The following is a 21313-nucleotide window of genomic DNA, read 5'->3' as shown; positions in this document are numbered from 1 at the left end:
CAAAAGCTTTGGGGGACGCTGCTCCTTGTGGGAAATATCACTTTAGGAGCAATCTGACCTGTCAGAACTGCAGTATTTTTACATCTTTACATGGTTTTTTTTACATTTTTACGTGTTTTTTTTCCCACAGAGCTGATTTTTGTCACATTCTGGAACATGAACTATTAGTGAAGGTGCTGTAAGAAGTTCTGGTCACTGAAATCAGTCTCAGCATTTGCCTGTGTGGAGCTGTGGGTCAAACCTGCCCTGAGTTTCCCCTGCTGGCAGCTCAGCAGTGTCACAGCCACCGCTCCAGGGGCAAAAGGAGATTTCTCTCCATGCTTCAAATGCTCATTTCTGGCAGGGTGGCGGGGAGGATAATTTCTGTATCTCATATCAACAATAACGCCTTCAGCAGCCCCACGCCTGGGCCTGGGCTCCCAGGGAAATCCCTGACTTTATCAATGTCTCAGGGAACCCGAACCTGCTCCTGAAAATGCTGGAGAGATGGATGGAGCTGGTTCAGGCACAGCTCACTGAAGGGATCTGAGCTCCCTCAGGACCACCAGGGCTTTTCAGGAAATTTGTATTTCACAGCTTTAAACGCAAATATCTTCCCCCAGGGGCAGAATTCTCCCAGGGTTTCAAACCAATGATGCAAAGAGCAGAGATTTTCCAGCATTGGAGTCACTGGAAAAAATTTAACTTCCACAAATGGACAGTTATATCCCAGGGCAGGGGCTGAACTTTGCTTTCCAGTTTTCCTCTTTTTTTTTTTCCCTTTTTCCTATTTGAACTGCAGGCACCAGGCAGAGTGCTGCTGCTAATTTGTATAAATGAGCAGTAAAATTAAAATTGTTGTCACCTGGAAGGTCCTCTGTGCAGAAAAGCTTTAACATCACTTATGAATGCTGGTTTCTGCTTGAATTAATGCCTTTCTAATCCAAACCAGTTTTAGGAGGAGGGCAAATGCTGTTAGATAAAGAGAATAAAAGTGGGGTTTTTTGAAAGGGTTTTTGGGTGCTCACTGTGCAACAACCAAAGCTGGAAGAGTTCTCAGAAAATCCTCCTGTGCTCAAGAAGTTGATGGCTCAGAAAAAACCATAAACAAGTTTGAAACTGCTCATCTTAAAGAAGAAATTGTGGGAAACTCCAAACCCAGGGGTGCTGTGGTGGGGAGCTGAGGTGACCCAAAGAGCTCCTGCCCTGCCTCACTCCCAGAATTTGGGGTGTGGATATTCACAGGTACAAGGCTCCAGTCCCTGCATGAATGGGCTGCCAAAGTGCTCACCTGGTAACTTTTCTCCCCACATTCAATGCAAATATGAATTTTTTCACTGTTTAGAATGTATTGAAAGCTGAACCAGCTGCTTTATTCCCAGACTAACAAAGAGCAGGAGAGATTTGAAAGCTCCAGCTAATTCAGGGGTGAACGCTTGGTGAAAATAAGATTTTCTTTAGCGCTGACTTGAATCCTTCACCTCCCAGTGTGGTGTGCTGTGTGTGAGCAGCACAGAGGTTTTGGGAGTGCACAGAAATGATTGCAGGCGTTGCTAAATGAGCTTTAAGCCTTCCCACTTGCTGCCTGTTCACCCAGGGATGAATTTTGCCCGCTGGGGACATTTTGTACAATGGCAGTCAGCAGTAATTAAACGAGAGAAAGCCACAAAGTAGATAAATATTGCTTTAAGCTCGTTTAACAAATGAGACATTTGAAACAAAAGGTTTCAGATGCAGATTTGAAGTCCCTGGATGCAGTTTAGGAACGCTGCAATGTGTTTAGAAACAGAAATCACTGACACTTTTGCATAAGGGGAAATAACTGATGAGCTCTGCTATGATAATGCCATTTGCTCATAAGCACTGACCTAAAAAACCCCAAAGGTTGTTGTCCAGAAAGATCAGCTACTGATGAGCAGATTTATACCAAAATTCTTCTTGTAGCTCCTAGAAATTTTCCTGAATGAGCTCTGTAGGACTTGGCCTGAAATGATGCAATTATAAATAGAAATTTGCTCCATTCCAGCCCAGGAACTTTTCTCAGTCAGTAAATAACTCCCAGACAATATCCCAAGCTGCTGTCACCAATGCCCACGCTGAATCTGCCATGCAGAACAATCTGATCTCTCCTCTGCTGTCAGGAATTAAGCTGATTAGGAAAATCAAACCCCATCCAAGGCCTTCATTTGATGGAATGACTGCAGCTGCCCTGTGGAAGGACAGACAGCCCTGCTGTGGTGCCCCTGCTCTCCAAGCTGCAGGGATGGAGCAGCTCTGCAGTTCCTCAGCCCAAAATGCACAAAACTTCGTGGTTCAGGTGTGTAAATCCTTTTTCTGCAGGCAGGAAAGCTTTGCTGGCACCCTCCCCAAAGGCTGGAATTCATGCAAGAAATAACAGAAATACAATTGCAAACCAAGAATTAAATTTTGCTTTATAACAAGTTTTAAGTGCAAATCCCTGCTTTAAAAGCAGTTCATGTGTGTACTTGGTTTTTTGGCTTAATCCGCCTGACTTCTGTTTTTACAGCAGGGTTAAACATGTAAATATTTCTTGTATTTATGTTTATTCAAAATATATATTGAATATATTTATTGAATATGTATATTGAAATATACATTGAAATATATATTGAATATATATATTGAAAAAAATATTGAATTATATATTCAAGATATATATTTAAATCTATACATTCAATATATATTATTATATATTATTCTATAAATATACAATATTTATAATATATAATATAGTATATATAACATATATATTATATTATATTATATTATATTATATTATATTATATTATATATTAAAAATATATTGAATATATATATTTCAATATATATTCAATATATATTTCAATATACATATATTTCAATATATATTCAATATATATTTCAATATACATATATTTCAATATATATTCAATATATATTTCAATGTATATTTCAATATATATTTCAATAAATATATTCAATATATATTTTGAATAAACAAGAATACGAGAAATTTCAAGCTATTTGTGGGTAGTTTAGTGAAGATTAATAAAGATATTTGCAAACTGACTCCTACCTGGGGCCTCGGGGGGAGCAAGAGGAACTTCCAGGGTCACATTTTGCTCTCACTTTTACACTGATGTAAACCCAGAGCAGCAGAAAAACTGGAATATTCCCTGACATCCATCAAGGAGTGGGTGCTGCTACTCCCAGCACCTGCCTGGGAGGATTTCAAAGCGCAGATTCCACCTGCTGCTGGACTGAGCTCAGCTTTGCTCGGAGGGAAGGGCTGGCTGCTCAGAAATGCTGAATAAAGAGCTCAGGTGCCAGAGCTGTCAGCAGATCTGAGCAGCGCTGCCTTTGCACATGCAGGCATCCTGCTGACTCATTTTCTTAATCACCTCCAAAATTCACAGGCAGCTCGAAAATTCCCTTTCCTGAGGAGGCCACCAGAGCACAGATTTATCATAGCTGAGTGGCACGGAAGCTAAAGCAGCGCAATAAATGCACGTAGGAAATTGGTTTTTATTGTTTTCTCTGTTCTGCTGCTGCAGAAAGTTAAACATTATTGAAGATGGGATGGACTGAGGTGAGGTGCATTAAAATAGGGAAAGTATAAAAAAAGTTTACTTAAAAACCAAGCAAAATTGTATTTTAGATTAAAATAACGCAAGGAAAATCTAGGCTTGATTCTGCATCAGAGAGAACTAAAGACCAATGTCACAGACATCTTTTATGTAAAATCCTTTCTTTAGGATTTTTCCTCCTGAGAAGCTGGGAGGCCTCAGGAACAAAATGTGAACATTGATTATCTGCTGCTGTGGAATGCAACAGGTGCATCTGGGATTGGTCTCATGTGGTTGTTTGTAATTAATGGCCAATCACAGTCAGCTGGCTGAGACAGAGAGTCTGAGCCACAAACCTTTGTTATCATTCTTTTTCTATTCTTAGCCAGCCTTCTGATGAAATCTTTTCTTCTAGGCTTTTAGTATAGTTTTAATGTAATATATATCATAAAATAATAAATCAGCCTTCTGAAGCATGGAGCCAGATCCTCGTCTCTTCCCTCACCCCAGAACCCCCGTGAACACGGTCACAGACCGAAACCTTGACTCATTGCAGTGACTGTACAGCTGGAGATTTCATTCTATTCCTAAAGGATCTGTTTCCATTTTATGCTCCTATAAATGAAGTGAAATTCCCTTTGTAAAACACTTCCAGGCTGATTTTACGAATGTCATTGGGCAGCAGAACTTGCCTTGGCTTTGGCCGATTTGAGCAGCAGAGAGCCCCGAGCCAGCTGTGCTGGGGCCAGCAGCGCACGGGGAGCCAGCCAGGCCAGGAGCTGCAGTGCCAGCCTGAAGGGATGCCAGGGCACAGGGAGAAGCCTGGCCACGAGCCCAGGTGGGGTGTGGGATCTCAGCACCTCAGGACGGAGGTGCAGAGTGGCCGAGACCACCCTTGGGGGGCTCGGGAGTCCTGGAATGTTGCCAGAAGTGTCTGGTGGCTGCACTTTGATCCTGCACAGGAGACGACACCTGTGTGAGGATGGGAGGAATTCACTGGGTGAATGGTGAAGGGATAAGTTAATTAGAGTGTGAAACACAGGGTTTAGGATTTTGGTACAGGGGGGTCTAAAGAAGTAAGATGGAGGAATTGGGGCGTGTCCTGTCCTTCTTCTTCTTCTTCTTGGCCTCCATCTTCTGTGGTGATGGTGGCACTTTGGGATTGGTTATTACTAGAAGTGCACCGGTTAATAAGGGTAGAAGGTATTGGGGAAAAACTATAAATATTGTACACGTAACTTCGGGTATAAAGATAAGTGACCGCCCGGGGGCTTGCAGAGTGTGCCCATGGCTGGCTTGCTGTGCAGACCTCTGTCGGGCTGAAAGAAAATCTTTTAGATAAACAATTAATAAACACCGAGACCGAGACAAGATCAGAAGTCTCTCCTCGTCCTTTGAAGCGTCGGCTCTTCAAGGCCATCCCTGGGCCTTTCCAGGCCACCTAAACAGCACAGAAAACTTACAAGTGGTGTCCCTGAGCTATCTCCGGACATAAATCAGCAAAGAGAAACAATGAAAATCAACAGTGGGGAATGCCATCAGCATGATGGGATGGAGCCCCCTGATCCCCCTGAGCCCCATCTCCTGCTCAGGGCGGGCACGGCACCGTGCAGAGCGTGGCGGGACCCAGAGGGGCTGGGGGGCTCAGCTCCCTGCTAAAACATCTCCAGGCTCCGCAAGTGAAGGGAAATACAATTGGGCTGAAGAAGAAAAGCCAGGAGAGGAAGGAGGGCTCTGTGTTACAGAGGGGTTAGAAAAATTCCAAAGGCCTCCAGGCACAAAGCTCAAAATTGTGAGAGGAAGTCTGAGGCAGATTATTCCTCCCTTTTGTAAGGCAAATGATTAATTATACAAAGCAGGATGTTCTGTTTCAGAAGAGATTTGGGAGGTTTCATGCAATATTGATACAGAAATTGTATTTAATGCAGGTTTACAAGGCGAGAGGTAAAAGGAAATGTAAATGCAAACGTGGGGTTTTGTCCTGTGGCTCTTCCCTCTGTCAGAAAGTGCCTCAGTGCTGGAAGTCTCCTGTGAAAATGCAAAATTCTCCCAACTGGAGGCAGTTTCAGGCACGCAGTGTGTGTCCAGAAAGGGAAAGAAGCTGGGAGCTTAATCTAAGTGAATTTCCATTGTATGCTGTTGCTATTTATTTTACTAATTTTTTTTTCAAAGCAAGAAACACAAAATCCTTGTTAGAGGGAGCTGGATCAATACTGAGGAATTCTTTGTCAGATGAAATAAGAGCAGTCATTAACCTTGCTGCTTATGAATTAAAGGCAATCTCCACTTTTCAGCTCACCTCTCCCACAGCATCCCCTGCAAACTTCCCTCATTTCCTCAGCAATTAAAGCCCAGCTCAGCCGCCCAAAAAAGGATCTTAACCAACAGCCTTGCAGCTCTCCTCCTTCTGTTTGGGTGGGAAAAAGGAGGAGGTGTTTCCTGATGTGGATTGGGTATTTTGGTGACAGGAACTCTCCTTAGGTGTGGATTTGTGGATCAGGGATATCATTGACAGCCCTGATGTCTCTTGGAGCAGCACCTGGAGAAAGTTGATGGCCACTGCTCCACCTGTGGGGTCCCCTGGCCAAATTCCAGCCCATTTTACTCCAGTGAAAGTCATCCAGGAGCTGGAGCTGCTGGGGATGGTCCAGAGGAGGCTCCAGCACGGGCAGAGGGATGGAGCACAGCTGGCATTGCTCACCTGGACAGGAGAAGATTTGGGGTGAGCTCAGTGTGGCCTGCAGTGAAAATGGAGAAGCTTTGGACAGGGATGGAGGGACAGCGCACAGGGAATGGCCTCAAACTGGCAGGGAGCAGGATTAGAATGGATTTTAGGAGGAATATCTATAGAGACACCTGCTGTCATTGTCCACAACAAAGCAAAATCAAAATCCAGTTTCTAAAGTGATCATAAAGTTTTTAATCTCTGACAAACCACTGGTGTCTCCAAGTCATCAGCAGTTTCAAGTTCCAATTGACATTTCTGTGCAGATGGAATTATATTTGCTGCTACTTGTGCAGTGTTAAAAGGCCAGGGACAGAAGAGGTTTGAAGCAGGAGATGTTGAAATAGTGTGGAACTGTTTATACATTTGTATTTACAATAAATATTTTTGCCACGGCTTGGTTTTGTTGGAGCCCTCATGTGCACAGGAGTGAATCTTTTAATTTGAAGATCAAGCTTCTACAAGAGGTACAAAGCTGTGCTGCAAGTATTTGTTTGATTTCTTGTTTCCTTTCCTCGCAGTAAATCCTCCTTCCCTGCTGGACCCTTCCATCCATCTCTGTTGTGTCGCTGAGCAAGAGGATATTGATGCATTCCTAAAACCAGAAATATTTTTGCCTCTTGCCTGGCCAATGGGATTCCTTAAAATTTGAGTTTGGCCTCCTGAATTTTAGGGAGTTTGATGCTCGCTAAGAATTTTGGCTGCTTTATAGCAATCTTTGAGAAAGATTGGCTGAGTTCTGCAGAATGAATGCTTCACCCTCAGCTCTCCACACCAAACACTTCTATACTATTTCAGAGAGACTAGTAATGAGTACTACAGTAATTACGTTAAAATCACAAACTTATGCAAAAAACAACATCTCTTGCTTGCAGAGTTTAATGGGATTTTCTTTTTTCGGTAAACCCGTTTGATTTAATCTTTTCGCAATCCATGTCTAATTTTCAAAGTTCCCCAAGGCATCCTGGTATCAAATCTCTTACGTTAACCAGGTTTAAAGTCCATCCTCTGTCTGGTGTCCCCCGATATTCCAGCAGAAACCTCGAGGGGTGGGAGCTGGGCAGGTTTGCTGCGACCTCAGCGCTGCCGAGGGGGGGTTTGGGGATTTGTGCATTTGTGCAGCGGAGGAAGAGACACAGAGAGAGAGAGAGAGGGGAGGGGAGTGTGCAGCGCTGCCGCCGCTGTCACAGCAGCACCTGGCAGCTCCCGCTCTCCTCTCCGAGCATCCCGTTCCGCAGCTGGAAGCGGCGCAGGCACGGCAGCAGCGCCTCGTGGGTTCATCGCTCCGCCGCTCCTCCTGCCTCCCTCTCGGCAATAATTCATTCACCTGAGGGCTTTGCTTCTCCCCACCTCCCCTTTCTCACCTCGCTTTTTTTTTTGATGCGGAGAGAGGGGAGGAAAGGGCGTTGTGGGCAGCGCGGATTTCTCTGGGCGGCTTAAAGAGAGCCAGAGGAGAGAGAGAAAGAAAGAAAGAAAGAAAGAGGGAAGGAAGGAAAAAAAAAAAAAAAAAAAAAGAAAAGAAAAAAAGAAGCAGACGGCATAAAGCGGCGGCGGGAGGAGAGGAGAGCGGAGGCTCCGCGGTGGCCGGAGCGGGGCGCGGATTTCCCTGGGCAGCTTAAAGAGAGCCAGAGGAGAGAAAGAAAGAAAGAGGGAAGGAAGAAAAAAAAGAAAGAAAAAAAGAAAAGAAAATAAATAAAAAAAGAAGCAGACGGCATAAAGCGGCGGCGGGAGGAGAGGAGCGCGGAGGCTCCGCGGTGGCCGGAGCGGGGCGCGGAATTCTTTGCGCAGCTTAAAGAGATCCAGAGGAGAGAAAGAAAGGAAGAAAAAAAGAAAGAGAGAAGGAATTAAAAATAAATAAATAAATAAAAAAGAAGCAGACGGCATAGAGCGGCGGCGGTGTGAGGAGGAGAAGAGCGCGGAGGCTCCGCGGTGGCCGGAGCGGGGCGCGGAGCGGCCGCGGGTGCGCACCATGGGCTGGCGGCTGCTGCTGCTGGCCCTGGCGCTGGGCGGCCGCGTCGCCTCCGCGCAGAACGACACGGAGCCCATCGTGCTGGAGGGCAAGTGCCTGGTGGTGTGCGACTCCAACCCGGCCCCCGACGCCAAGGGCTCCTCGTCCTCCTCCTCCTCCTCGCCGCTGGGCATCTCCGTGCGCGCCGCCAACTCCAAGGTGGCCTTCTCGGCCGTGCGGAGCACCAACCACGAGCCCTCCGAGATGAGCAACAAGACGCGCATCATCTACTTCGACCAGGTGAGCATCCCCCGGGCAGCGCATCCCCCGCAGCAACAGGTGCCCTTCCCGCATCCCGGAGCCGGGATCCGCCCCGGGGACAGCGGCAGGGCTTATTTAGGCGAGGTTTATTTAGGCGAGATGAATCGGGTGTGCACAGGTTCCCGGGTGCGGCCCCGGCCCCTCCGCACCTGCGGGAGAAGCGGCACCGAGCGCGGAGGGGACATCGCCTCCAGAGGCTGGGACAGGGGGCTCAGGACAGCCTGTGCAGGGTTTAGATTTTGGGTACGCACCGCGGGGACGGCGCTCGGTGACACCAGTGCAGTGACATCGTCCCGAGGGGCTGGGACAGGGGGCTCAGCCTAGGCAGGGTTTAGATTTTGGGTAGGTGCCGTGGGAGCAGCGCTCGGTGACACCAGTGGGGTGACATCGCCCCGAGGGCCTGGGACAGGGGGCTCAGTGCACCTGGGTATGGTTTAGATGGTTTGGGCTTAGCTTTTGAGGGAGGATTCTGAGGGAAAACCCTTCCACTCTCTCGGTGCAATTGATGCTCCAGCTCAGCCCAGCGCTGATATTAACGGGCAGTACCAGCACACGCTTTAATCCCAGCTCCTGGAGTCATTGAGACTGATGGCTCTTCTTGTCCCTGTCAACTGTGGTGGCAGCTGGAGCCAGATGTGCCCCACAGCTTAGTGCTGGCACCGAAAATCACCCCAAAACTCCATAGACAATCCTGGAGGCTTCCAAGGGCTCTGCCTGGTACAAAGCAGCCTGGGAATATCCATTAAAAATCACCCCAAAACCTCTATGGACAGTCCTAGAGGCTTCTGAGGAGCCTGGAAATATCCATTAAAAATCACCCCAAAACTCCATGCACAGTCCTGGAAGCTTCTGAGGGCTCTGTCCAGCACAAAGACTGGGAATATCCATTAAAAATAAAGCATAATTAGGTGGTAAGGAGCAAAACACAGTCAATACAGAGGACACGAAGCATATGGGTGGTGCACTCATCTTGTACATTCCCCCGTGTCACTTCTCTCTGTTTAATTAAACCCAAATTGTTGTTAGTGCTGGTGCAAGCAGCCGAGGGCTCCAGGCAGGCTCTGCTGGGCTGTGCTGGTGCTCCAGGAGCCCAGCCTGGCTGAGCTGGGTTTGGCTCCTGCTGCTCCTGCAGCCCCTGCTCACACCTGGCTCCTTGGGAAGGCTTGGCCACTGCTCTTCAGCCAAAATCCACGTGCCACTCCCAGAACTGGTGTTTTTATGTCATTTTGGGGAATGATGAACAAAAATGCCTCCTTAAAAACGTGTGTGGGAGAAAGGACTTGAGGGGATTGTGTAGTAGCAAAGTAAGAAATAATTCCCATCTTAGTTTATTTGTAGTAAAGTTGCTCTATAAATACAACTGCATACCCATTTAATGAGTAATTCCAAAGTAATTGAGAGAAGATGGATAAAGCCGCTTAGTTGTAAATTAAATTTTCCTTTAAATGGTTTCTAAAGTAAACAATCTGTATTTTTCTTTCACACTCACTACCTGTACTAATCCCCATGCTCTATTTTTCTGTTTGTAGATCCTTGTAAATGTGGGCAATTTTTTCACGTTGGAGTCTGTCTTTGTATCACCACGGAAGGGAATTTACAGCTTCAATTTCCACGTAATTAAAGTCTACCAGAGTCAAACAATTCAGGTATGTTGATGAGTATGATTATAAAATCTTTATTTAAATGGTTTGTTTAGGATAGAATATTGACCGAGCATGGGAGCATTTAATATGATTTTAAGGAAAAAATAGCTTTGTTTACAGCAACATGTGGTGTTGACTTGCTGGCAGTAGAGTCCATTAATTTACAATGAACAGAAATAAGGCAGGACCCTCACCTCAGATAAATCACCACAACTTCACTTCCATGCCATGAATATCTGGGTGACATAAAGCATTCCACAGAATGAGTGATCCAAGAGTAAAAGAGAGCACTGAATTTCCCTGAAATGCTGTTGAAGAGTCGCGTTTGGCTCCAGATTAAACTCACTGTGTTTTAAACCCACAGGAGTTCTGGGTCCCAGATTTGAGTGGGTTTGGAACAATTTGTGCCCTGGCATCTGGTGCCAGGTGCCTGGTTATGCCCTCAGTGTGCTGAGGACCAGGGTTGGTTCTGTCCCTATAGAAATGTCTTCTAGGGAACCTTTACAGCAATTTAAACTCCTTTTTTTCATCACACAATGTATAAAAGGTGTGTGATGTATTAGGGAAAAGGGGAAATTCTGCACTTTAATAACAACGGAGCTGCCTGATTAAACACCAGAGGGAAAAGCCTTTAAATTACTTTAAGTTCCTTTAAGTTCCTTGCTGAGCCAACAGCAAATTCCTTGGAGTGATTCCTTCACCTCCCTGCCAGGTCAGGCAGTTGCTGTGACACATCCTGGCTTCCAGAGCTGCAGGATCCTCTGTGGCTTCTCTCATTTCCACCCAGGAGAGCTCCTGGAGGTGTCTGAGCCCTTCCCTGCTCTGTGCTGCTCCTGGATGGGGTTTGGGGGCTCCCAGGCTGAGCTGAGCAGGATTCCTGCAGGAACAGTGCTCAGGAATCCCTCTGTGCCCTCCAGAGAGCTGGTGACAGCCCCAGCCCCATCTCCTGACATTGGTGACAGCCCCAGCCCCATCTCCTGACACTGGTGACAGCCCCAGCCCCATCTCCTGACATTGGTGACAGCCCCAGCCCCATCTCCTGACACTGGTGACAGCCACGAGCCCATCTCTGGGGAAATTCCCCTTCAGTGCAACAGTGGAAAATCCTGATTCCAATCAGGTCAATGGCAAAGCCTTACGTGAAACACTGACCTCACAAAAACCTCTACAATGAGCTTTCAATCTGTCTAATGTGCTCAAAAAGTGCTCTTTTCACTCCTTGGCATGCTGAAGGTTGAGTAAGTGTATGTCAGTCCCTTCAGTGGATTTAAAATGCCCTTTGCCAAGAAAGATGCCAAGCCTTGGCTTCTGGAAGTCCAGCTCTGGAATTTCACAAACAGGAGCTCAAACCTGGGATTCTGGGGTTTGTGGCAGGGAATGCTCCAGCCTGTTGCTCATAACACAAAATCTTTAATGGATAAGAGGTTCTGAGGGGATGGATGGGTTTGCTTGGCCCCTTTTAGAGCACTCAGTGTGAGACCATCCCCTGCAAACCTGCCATGTGCCTGCTGGTGTGATTAAATTCCTGTCAGATGATTCCAGGGGAACCTGATGGAGCAGAAAGAGTGAGAAACCCAAATCAAGCCATGAGTAAAGCCCTGATGCCCTTTTCCTGTGGGGTAAATGGGGAGGAGAACCGGAAACCATTGCAGTGCATCAAACTGGTTTGAATCTCAGCCACATCCAACCCCACTAAATCACCTGCAGGCTTCCACACAAGGGATGTTGCTCTGCCCCCCCAACATCTGTTAGAGCCATTAAATATCATTAAACTGCAGCTGGCTCCCTGGAGAACCTGATTGAGTGGATTTCCCAGACAGGTGAATCCCAAATAAATACCAGCCCCTGCTGCCCTGACTTCTGCTGAGCACTAATTTATTCTGTGGTGACTCCCATTAAAATTAACGGGACCATATGCAGGGCCAGCGCAGTGGATGTGGGTGAGCATCCCATAATTCACCCCCTGTGACCGCATTAGGGCTGCTCAGAAAGGAAAGGCAGCAAAGCTGAGAGCTTGCCTTGGGGGAAATGAAAAATGCCTGGCTCTGCCCATTCCCCCAGGCCTGCCCATCTTCATTTAGGGATGCTGCCTTCAGAGCAGAGGCTGTGCTGCCTGCAGAAGTGTTTTATAGAAAAAATGGAGCCAGTTTATAAAGATAAATCTGTTCTAAACTTCAGAACTAAGTATTGAGAGGGACACACATTTTGTTCCCAGTGAAGTGTGAGCTCCCAGCCCCCTGTGGTGCTTCTGACACCTCATGTAACACCTCTGGGTGACCAAATTTCTTGAAAATATATATTTATTTTTCCTGTGTGACTAAATAACCCTTGAGACAGGCAAAGTGCTACCAACTGAGGTGATGCCTCACTCAGCTGCAGGTGCAGCTCATGAACATCCAAGTTCTTGCGCCAAATAAATGTCATTATTAGTTTCAAACAGCCCAAAAATCACTGAAGATTGGGCCCTTGCCCCGTGGTTAGTATTCAGGGGTAGTTCCTGGTGTTTTGCAGTTAATTAGAGCTTCTCAGGGGCTGTTTTGCAGGTGAACCTGATGCTGAATGGGAAGCCAGTGATCTCTGCCTTCGCTGGGGACAAGGACGTCACCCGTGAGGCCGCCACCAACGGGGTCCTGCTCTACCTGGACAAGGAGGACAAGGTTTACCTGAAGCTGGAGAAGGGAAATCTGGTTGGTGGGTGGCAGTACTCGACGTTCTCTGGCTTCCTGGTCTTCCCCCTGTAAAGTCCATGTTCCCGTGGCGTTCATCCAGGTGTGGACTCATCCTTGTTCCATGAAGATTGTTTCTGTCGTCATGGAGTGATGGCTCTTTCTTGCTTCCTCGTGGGTGGTTTTGGATTCTCTCCATGGATTCTGGCCCCATCTGAACTGCTCAGAAGTTCCACAGAATTTTGTGTGTCCAAACGCGATAACTTTGGCCTGAGACTAAAGCAGACAATAAACACCAACGCTTAAGGTTTCAGCCCAGAGCTGCCTGCAAGATTTACTCCAATTTCCCTCCCTGGATTCGGGGAAGAAATGGATTTCCTTTAACTGTGAAAAGACTGGCACCGAGTCTTTCATGCAGGAGGGTTCGAGTTCAGACTTCAAGCAAGAGTTAGCGTGTTGCTGCCAAAGAGCTGTGTTGATGTTTTGGCCGTGTTTGTGTCCTGGGCTGCACTGCCATCGCCATTCCCCTGTCCTAGAGAGGTCATCCCCGTTCCTGAGGGCTGGCTTGAGCTCTCCTCTCTGTGTTGTGTGGTGGATGGTTCACCCAAGTATTTAACTCAGTCCCAGCCAAGTCCAGGCTCCGTGAATCTGAGGGCTCGTGGATGTGCTTTGGTTGGGTTTGGAAGGGATTCCTCTTCCCCACTGATTCCCAAAAGGAAAAGCAGATTCCAGCCGTTGGTGAGCGTGCAGGCACAGCTTTGCTGAACAGCTCTGCCCTGCAGGACACCTCACACCTGTTCTTCAATTTTAATTAACTTGATTGATAATTACTGCTTTATTCAGCTCCCGAGGGATTCCTTCCTTAGACACAACCACTTTGTCAGCTGGAGATGAGATCCCCCTTGTTTGTATTTCTGTGTATTTTCCAGCCCTTCTGTTGTGTTAAAGGTCTTATCTGGTTTTGCCTTAACTCCACAGGTGTATAAAATTTCAGATCATTAGTTTAACAAATATAAAAGGCAAATAACTGGTACCTAACTTGGTGCAAAACCTTCCCAGATTTTTGTACAGGTCATGTGAATTCATAAACTTATTTATTGTCATATTGTTCCATAATAAAGGTTAATATATGTTAGCTGAATTTTTGACATTTGGATTTTGGGAGGATTTTTGCTTCATACTACTTTTTTATTGGATATAATTATTATATGCAAAATGGAAGCTTTTGGGATTCACAGAAAATATCCCGGGAGGCAGAAAAGCTGCCATGAGTTAGTTAGTAATCAAAGTGATCTCGAAATAACTATGCATTTAATTTAAAAATAGAATTTAGGCAGAAATCCTGGCCTCACTGAAGATGGTGTTGAGAATCACATTGATTCCAAAGGATTTTGGATGAAACCTCTGCTTTAGGTTCTGCCATCAGCATCAAACTCCAGTGCCATCAGATTGATATATTCAACATTCAATATTCAATATTCAATATTCAATAAAATGATTTTCACATGAGCTGCTAATGAAACCTTCATCCCTCATGCCCCAAATACACTGAATTGATGGATCTTTGTGCCTTGCATATCATGAAGGATGTGGTTCTAAATCAAAAATTTCTGTATATTTGAAAATGTGTGTGTGGGAAGCATCTGCAGCAACCTGGGAGCTTCCTGAAAGCCACTTTGGGCTGGGATTTGCTGCTTTTGGGATCTGTTTCCAACTCCTTCCCCTGTTGGCAGAGTGCAGTGTGTCGTGTTGGTGTTGCACTGGTTGGAAATCTGATTTATGGCCGCTCCTTGAGAAGGTATCATGGAATTGATGGCACAGCTTTGTGCCCAAACTCCTGATTTTTTCACCCACCCCACAGGAGATTTTGGGCTGTTTCAGGAGGCTTGGTGGGCACTTTGCACTCCTGTAAATCAGATAGAAGGTGATTTTTTACACACACTTTTGTTGCTGTACTGACCACTGCAGCTGGGGAAGAAGTGGAAGGACCTGGCAAGAAGATGAATGATTTACATTGCTGAAAAATCCCAAAAAGTTGTGATGACCAATCAAAATGTGTTACTGCTGTACCCCCAAATGTGTGTATATAAATATATGTGTATTTAAACCACCTGGAATTGCAGATCATAGTTTGCATGATGTTATAAAGAGGTTACTTGTCCTAAGAGTTTATTTCAGTTTATTTTAGATGGGAGCATCGGTACTTTGTATAAAACTGGTCAAATCTGCCATCTCCCCCTGCCCATGGATATATCTGTAATGTAAAAGAAATGTTGCTACTGAGACAGAAGAAAAATGGCATTAAAGGTGTCAGTATAATTTCTGAATGATCAAATGTATTTAACTTCTTTAATTTGTGAGCACATGAGCTCTAAAGGCCGCTTGAGCACCAGCAATAATCCTGAGCTGCCTCAATATTGCTTTGATTGCCCCTCAGCAAAACATTTCTGATTTCTTTAGAGTCATTAATGCTTATTTAAACTTGAGCTGGAGAGGCTGGGGAGTTATTCACTGAAGGATTCATTTTGATGGGAAAGCTTCTACAACCAGAATTGCCAATTAATTGTTTTGCTGGCTAAAGGAAAGGTTTCAATGGAGCTGCTGTGATCACACAGAGGTGCCTCTGGGGCCAGGCAGGTCACACTTGAACATTTAAATAAGAACAAAAATAGACACAACTAATTTAGACACAACTTGAGCTGCCAGATCTGCCCTGCTCACAGAAGAGAGGATGAGCCAGGCTGGAAAACAAAATTCATTTTCCTTCTGCCTTCCCATGTCCTGCCACAGCATTTTCCTATTTAGGGGCACCAGTGCAGGAGACATTTCACTTTTCAGGGGTATTTATAATTGGAAGTTTGATTGGTTTCCAAGTCATTAATGCTTATTTAAACTTGAGCTGGAGAGACTGGGCAGTTATTCACTGAAGGGATTCAATTTGATAGGAAAGCTTCTAAAACCAGAATTGCCAATTAATTGTTTTGCTGCATTGGGCTGGTCTGTAAGGGTTAGAGCTGACTTCTGATGCTCTGCAGCTCCAGCAGCCTCTGATTTTCGGGAGGGCACAATCCACAATCTACAATCCACAATCCACAATCCACAATCCACAATCCACAATCCACAATCCACAATCCACAATCCTGCCCCTGCTGCACCAGGTGAGGATCCACACCCTCATCCCTCACCCACCTTGCAGGAACTTTGTTCATTGTGCCAGAAAACTTTTTAGCCACACGTGGTAAGGAGGAAAAATAGAAATTCCTATCTGAGAATCAGAGATTTATTTTATTACCAGTGATTTCTCTATGAACAAGAGCAGGATTGTTACTTTTTAAAATCTGGTTTATTCATACTTTATCCATATTTTTTGGTGAAAATAAGGGGAAATCCCCTCTCTTTTTTCTCCTTTCTCTCCTCAGTGATGTAAATGCTGACAGAGCCAGCTCTCCCTGCCTGCCTCTGTTCCCCCAGTGCAGAAATCTGCTCTGTCTGTTGGATCCTTGTGCTGTCAGCAATCTGGGCTGCACAAGCCACAGAACTGCAGAACCCAGAAAATTCCTGCTCAAAAGACCTTGGTGGCAAAAGTATTTTTGAAAAGCTACCGAGGTCGCTTTGAAATTTTCACAAGCTCTTTTGTCACTAAATAAAAAGGAAAAACCAACTTTGAAACGCAGAGAAGGAAAACATATTCCCCCTTTTTTTTTAACAAGGCTTTATGTGTGGTTACATCATTTTCTAGCAGTGTCTGAGTGTTTTATGAGAGTTAATTCAATCGCTTTGGCCTTTTTATGGCTCAGCAAGTGCTGCAACCAGCTGAGAAAATGGGGACAGCGTTAGGGAAATGATTCCCAGATGCCAGCACATTCAATCCTGGTCCTGTTCAGTTTGCTGGATCAGTTCTTTTTCTGAGACAGGACATTTTTTAAAATACAAAGGATGGTTCTGGAGTAAATGGAATTCTGTTGCATTTTCCCCTTCCATATTTTATCTACATACCAATCCTAGAAAGATGAATGGAAGAGTGTGAGGTGCCTGAAGAAATTCCCCAATTAGCTGCCAACTCATTGTTTAAGCCCCCAGAGGAACACACCTGCACACAGAGCATTTTTACAAGCAGGTTTTAGAACAGAGAAATAAATGGAAGGAGCTCTAAATGTCCCTTCCCTTCCCTTCCCTTCCCTTCCCTTCCCTTCCCTTCCCTTCCCTTCCCTTCCCTTCCCTTCCCTTCCCTTCCCTTCCCTTCCCTTCCCTTCCCTTCCCTTCCCTTCCCTTCCCTTCCCTTCCCTTCCCTTCCCTTCCCTTCCCTTCCCTTCCCTTCCCTTCCCTTGCCTTCCCTTCCCTTCCCTTCCCTTCCCTTCCCTTCCCTTCCCTTCCCTTCCCTTCCCTTCCCTTCCCTTCCCTTCCCTTCCCTTCCCTTCCCTTCCCTTCCCTTCCCTTCCCTTCCCTGTGGACTTTCAGACAACCACAAATATTTAAAATCAATATTGAAATATTGATAAACATTCAGCGCTTATTGGTACAAACTAACCAACTCAGCTCAGTTACCCAACACTATGAAATTTGTGCAATTTTTGAGTTTTTTCCCTTTATTTTCATTAATAAATCTCCCTGGGCACTGAAGGAAGACACTGAAAGCTTCAATACCATGAAAATGGAAATAATTCCAGGGAGCAGCTGCAGGGATCAGAGTCAGGGTGGAACTGCTCAGTGCAACCCAGATTTAGAGGCACAACAGGAGATAACACGAGCTACAGATCTCTTTGAGGACACCTCATCCCTCATTCCTTGGAGAGAAATAAACTCTGGCTCGTTTCTAGAAAGCCAAATAATGGAAACATGTGAAGAATGAATACCTAAAGCACAGCAATGCTGAGGAACACTGGGGCTGTGCAAGAAATGAATTCTCCAGCAGCACTGAGTGTTTCACTTTTTGTGCAGTGCTTAAATGGATTTCTAGCACAATAATAAAGGCTTCTGGAGGAGATAACTCCAAGCCCATCCATCTCTGCTGCCTGGAATTCAGTAGTGGTTAAGTGAGACAGTCTGGGCTCGTTGTGCTGCAAACCCTGATTCAGCGGGCAGGGTTCAGCTGCCAGCTCCTCTTTGTGCAGCAATGATTCCCTCAATGAGCAGAAGATGCTTTTGTCAGGTCTCTGAGGGTTTGCAGCTCTGATCAGTGTCAGAGCAGGAGCTGTGCTGAGCTCTCAGCCTGACTCTGGTGTTCAGGACCTGGATGGAATATCCTCTGCCGCAGACCACTTTTATGAAAAATCCTTTTTTTCAGGATTTTTCCTCTTGAGAAGCTAAGAAGCTTCAAGAGCAAAATGTGGACATTGATTATCTGCTGCTGTAGAATGCAACAGGTGGATTTTTGATTGGCCCATGTTGGATGTTTGTAATTAATGGCCAATCCCAACCCAGCTGGCTCGGACAGAGAGCTGAGCCACAAACCTTTGTTATCATTCTTTGCTATTCTATTCTTAGCTAGCCTGCTGATGAAACCTTTTCTTCTATTCTTCTATTCTTTATATTATTTTATGATATATATTACATAGTTTTAATGTAATATATATATAATAAAATAATAAATCAGCTTTCTGAAACAGAGTCAGATCCTCGTCTCTTCCCTCATCCTCGGATCCTTGTGAACACGGTCGCATCCTGCACATCCCTCTGGTGAAAAAGGCTTTTTTGTGCTGGAAGGTGTCAGAGCTGCCTCAGACAGGAGGGTGGCTCAAATGACGTTTCCAGTAATGACAGCATCCAGGAGAACAGCTGTGAGCACCTCTAAACTCTGCTGGTTTGCCAGGAGCTCACCCTGACAGGAGAAATGTCACTGATCTGAGGCTTTGCAGTGAAAGGCTGCTCAGCAGAGCAGCACAAAATGCAGCTAACACATTTTCTGGAGAGAAAAAAAAAAAAAAAGTGATGGCGCGCAATATTTAATTATTTTTAGGTGCAGGAATAAAGAGCAAAGCCTGATGTGCAACAGCACCTGCAAAACTTGCTGAAATAACGTTCCAAAAATCACAGCAGGAGCATATTGTTTAAACAATAAATAAATGTTTAAACAATAAATAAACCAATCAATAACTCTTTAAGCACTGCAGATTGTGCAGCTTCAGGGGCAAGCCAGGGGTGCCTCTAAGCAGAGATTTTTCCTCTGTAGTAGATCTGAGTTTAAGGTGCTAAAAGGGCATTTTTGGGTTTTTTTCTGGAAAGCTCAGCTAAGGAATTTGCTTTTCATGATGCCCAGGAGGGTCCCCACAAAGTAATAAGTCAGCATCATTTTCTAGCTGCAGCTGATAGCATTTATTGCTAATTCTTTAAACCCTTCTTTAAAAGAAAACAAGTCTGCAACCTGCATTGCACCCACAGGAATAATCTTTCTTTTCCTCAGTTTGGTAATTCAATTGTGACTTGTAAACTTGTGCAGCTGTAGCAAAAAAAAAGAGTCTCCAGTCAACTTTAATCTATCTTGAGGAGAGTAAAAAGTGCTTACCAGCACTGGTGTAGTAAATCCTGGCTGCTTTATTAAATAAATGTAGAATTTCACTCAGAAGCCTTAAGGAAGAAGAGCTTTAAAATATCTGAACAATTTAGCACGTTCTGAAGCTGAATGAAGATGGATTGAATTTTGGTGTGAGATAGAAACTGATGGCAGCCCAAATCCCACTGGAATAAACGTGGAAATGTGGCCATTATTGGTGTCTCCTGAATGGTGAGAGACAAACCAGGAAAAATGCCTGAGGATCACAGGATTTCTGCCATGGAAAACAGACTCTAAACAGACCCCAAAAGCTGTTTAGAAGGGGAAATCAGATCTTGAGGGGTCTTCCCATCAGGAAAGAGGGCAGGACCCAGCAGGCAGTGCATGGATCTTTAGTCCAGAGCCAAATTCTGAAGTGAATCCATGGATTTGGGATCACTCCTTTCCAAGTCTGAGCTGTGCAAATGCTCAGTTCTTTGTTGCAGCAGCTGCAGGGATTTTCCAGGGTAGGAAATGCTTTCAGAGGTGATTTGGTGTGCAAAGCAGCCAAACAAACTCCTCTGCTGGGCTTTGCTCTCAGGTGAGAGTCCCTGAACCGCAGCACTGGGCTGGCTCTGGCTCCAAAGCCAAAATCAAGGTGAATCACCTTAAAATTCATCAACAAGAAATAAAACCCTGCTGGCCTTTAGCAAGGCAAGGGATGTGACACAAATATTGGAGAATTCCCCAGCTCTGTGCCCATTCCTGGGTTTCTGGAGGCTCCAGAGGAGCTGGGAGCACAGAAATCCATTCCTGCCCTGAGAGAGCCCCAAAGTGCTGCAAACCTGGGGCTGCCCCAGCCCAGAGCTGGGCACTGGAAAAGGTCAGAGGGAAGAGCAGAAGAACACACCCACACTCACCTTGGGCAGGAAATTTGCCATAATTTGCTATAATTTCCTTTATTCTGTGCCTTTAAATAGAGTATTGCCAGCCTTGGGGGGTTTTTGGAGCAGAACTGACTGAGAGTCTGGGATTGCAAATGCAGCAAGTTAAAATGAGTGTATGAGGTGACAAGAACATCTGCTGCTGGTCTGGGTGGAATATGAGTTATTGTTGAATATGACCTCAAGCAGGCAAAAGGAAGAAAAATTCTGCTTTACTGCATTGGTCTGGCCAGAACTGATCTGCTCAGCAGATGATCTATGGATCCAACAAATCCTTAAAATGAAAAGTTCTTTCCTGATATAGGAGACTTCCTGCAGGAAATGACACAAATTGCAGAGTGGTGTGTGAGGAGAGCTCCAAGCTGCAGCCTTGAATTTCAGATTTCCAGGGGTGCAGGAACCGAACTCGACACGCAGAGCCCTAATTCACCCCCGAGATCCCAGCAAAAGTCACATCCAAATGCAAAATGGAATTGCTTCTGCAGAAACCCTGGGAGGAAATCATGCATATTCCATGCTGGGACCTCAGCTTGGTTCATTCTTGTTCCATTCCGGTATATTTAACACACGGGAGTGTCCAGGGCAGGCTGGATGGGGTTTGGAACAACCTGGGATGCTGGAAGGTGGCAGGGGCTGGAATGAGATGATCTTTAGGCTCCCTTCCAAGCCAAACCACTCTGGGATTTTCTATTTGCAACTTTGCAAAGTTATAGACAACAGAAATCAAATTAACAGCCTGAAAACATGGCCACAGAGAAATATCTTCTAATGGGACCACAGCTTGGAAAAGTAAAGGAAATTTCCTTTCAATTTCCTTTTTAATTCAAACAAATTTCCTTGATGAAAGGAAATTGATTGTTAATTGTCCATTCTCCAGGCAAAGCAGGGAGGCAAAATTAATCCTGATGAACAAAGTTACACCAAATCACCTCTGAGCTGTCCTAAAGTTCCTCTCACTGCCTCCTGCCAGGGCTTTCTGGATGCCAAGTGCAGGCATGGATAATTCAGACTGAAATAAATAGATAAAATAAATAAACAGATAAATCATAGAT

At 45.3% G+C, this 21313-nt stretch overlaps 1 protein-coding gene across 1 annotated transcript; it reads left to right on the top strand.

Moving 5' to 3' along the window:
- The first annotated feature begins 8163 nt into the window (after positions 1-8163).
- On the top strand, positions 8164-12923 carry CBLN4 (cerebellin 4 precursor). Its single transcript, XM_059480952.1, has 3 exons — positions 8164-8518; positions 10069-10185; positions 12726-12923. The coding sequence occupies exons 1-3, from the start codon at positions 8240-8242 to the stop codon at positions 12921-12923; spliced, it is 594 nt and encodes a 197-aa protein (XP_059336935.1). The 5' UTR covers positions 8164-8239.
- The last annotated feature ends 8390 nt before the right edge of the window (positions 12924-21313 follow it).

This window comes from Ammospiza nelsoni, chromosome 12, assembly GCF_027579445.1.
Source record: "Ammospiza nelsoni isolate bAmmNel1 chromosome 12, bAmmNel1.pri, whole genome shotgun sequence".
In the NCBI taxonomy this organism is placed as follows: Eukaryota; Metazoa; Chordata; class Aves; order Passeriformes; family Passerellidae; genus Ammospiza; species Ammospiza nelsoni.
Note: the sequence above shows the minus strand (reverse complement) of the source record. Positions and strands in the feature narration are given on the sequence as shown.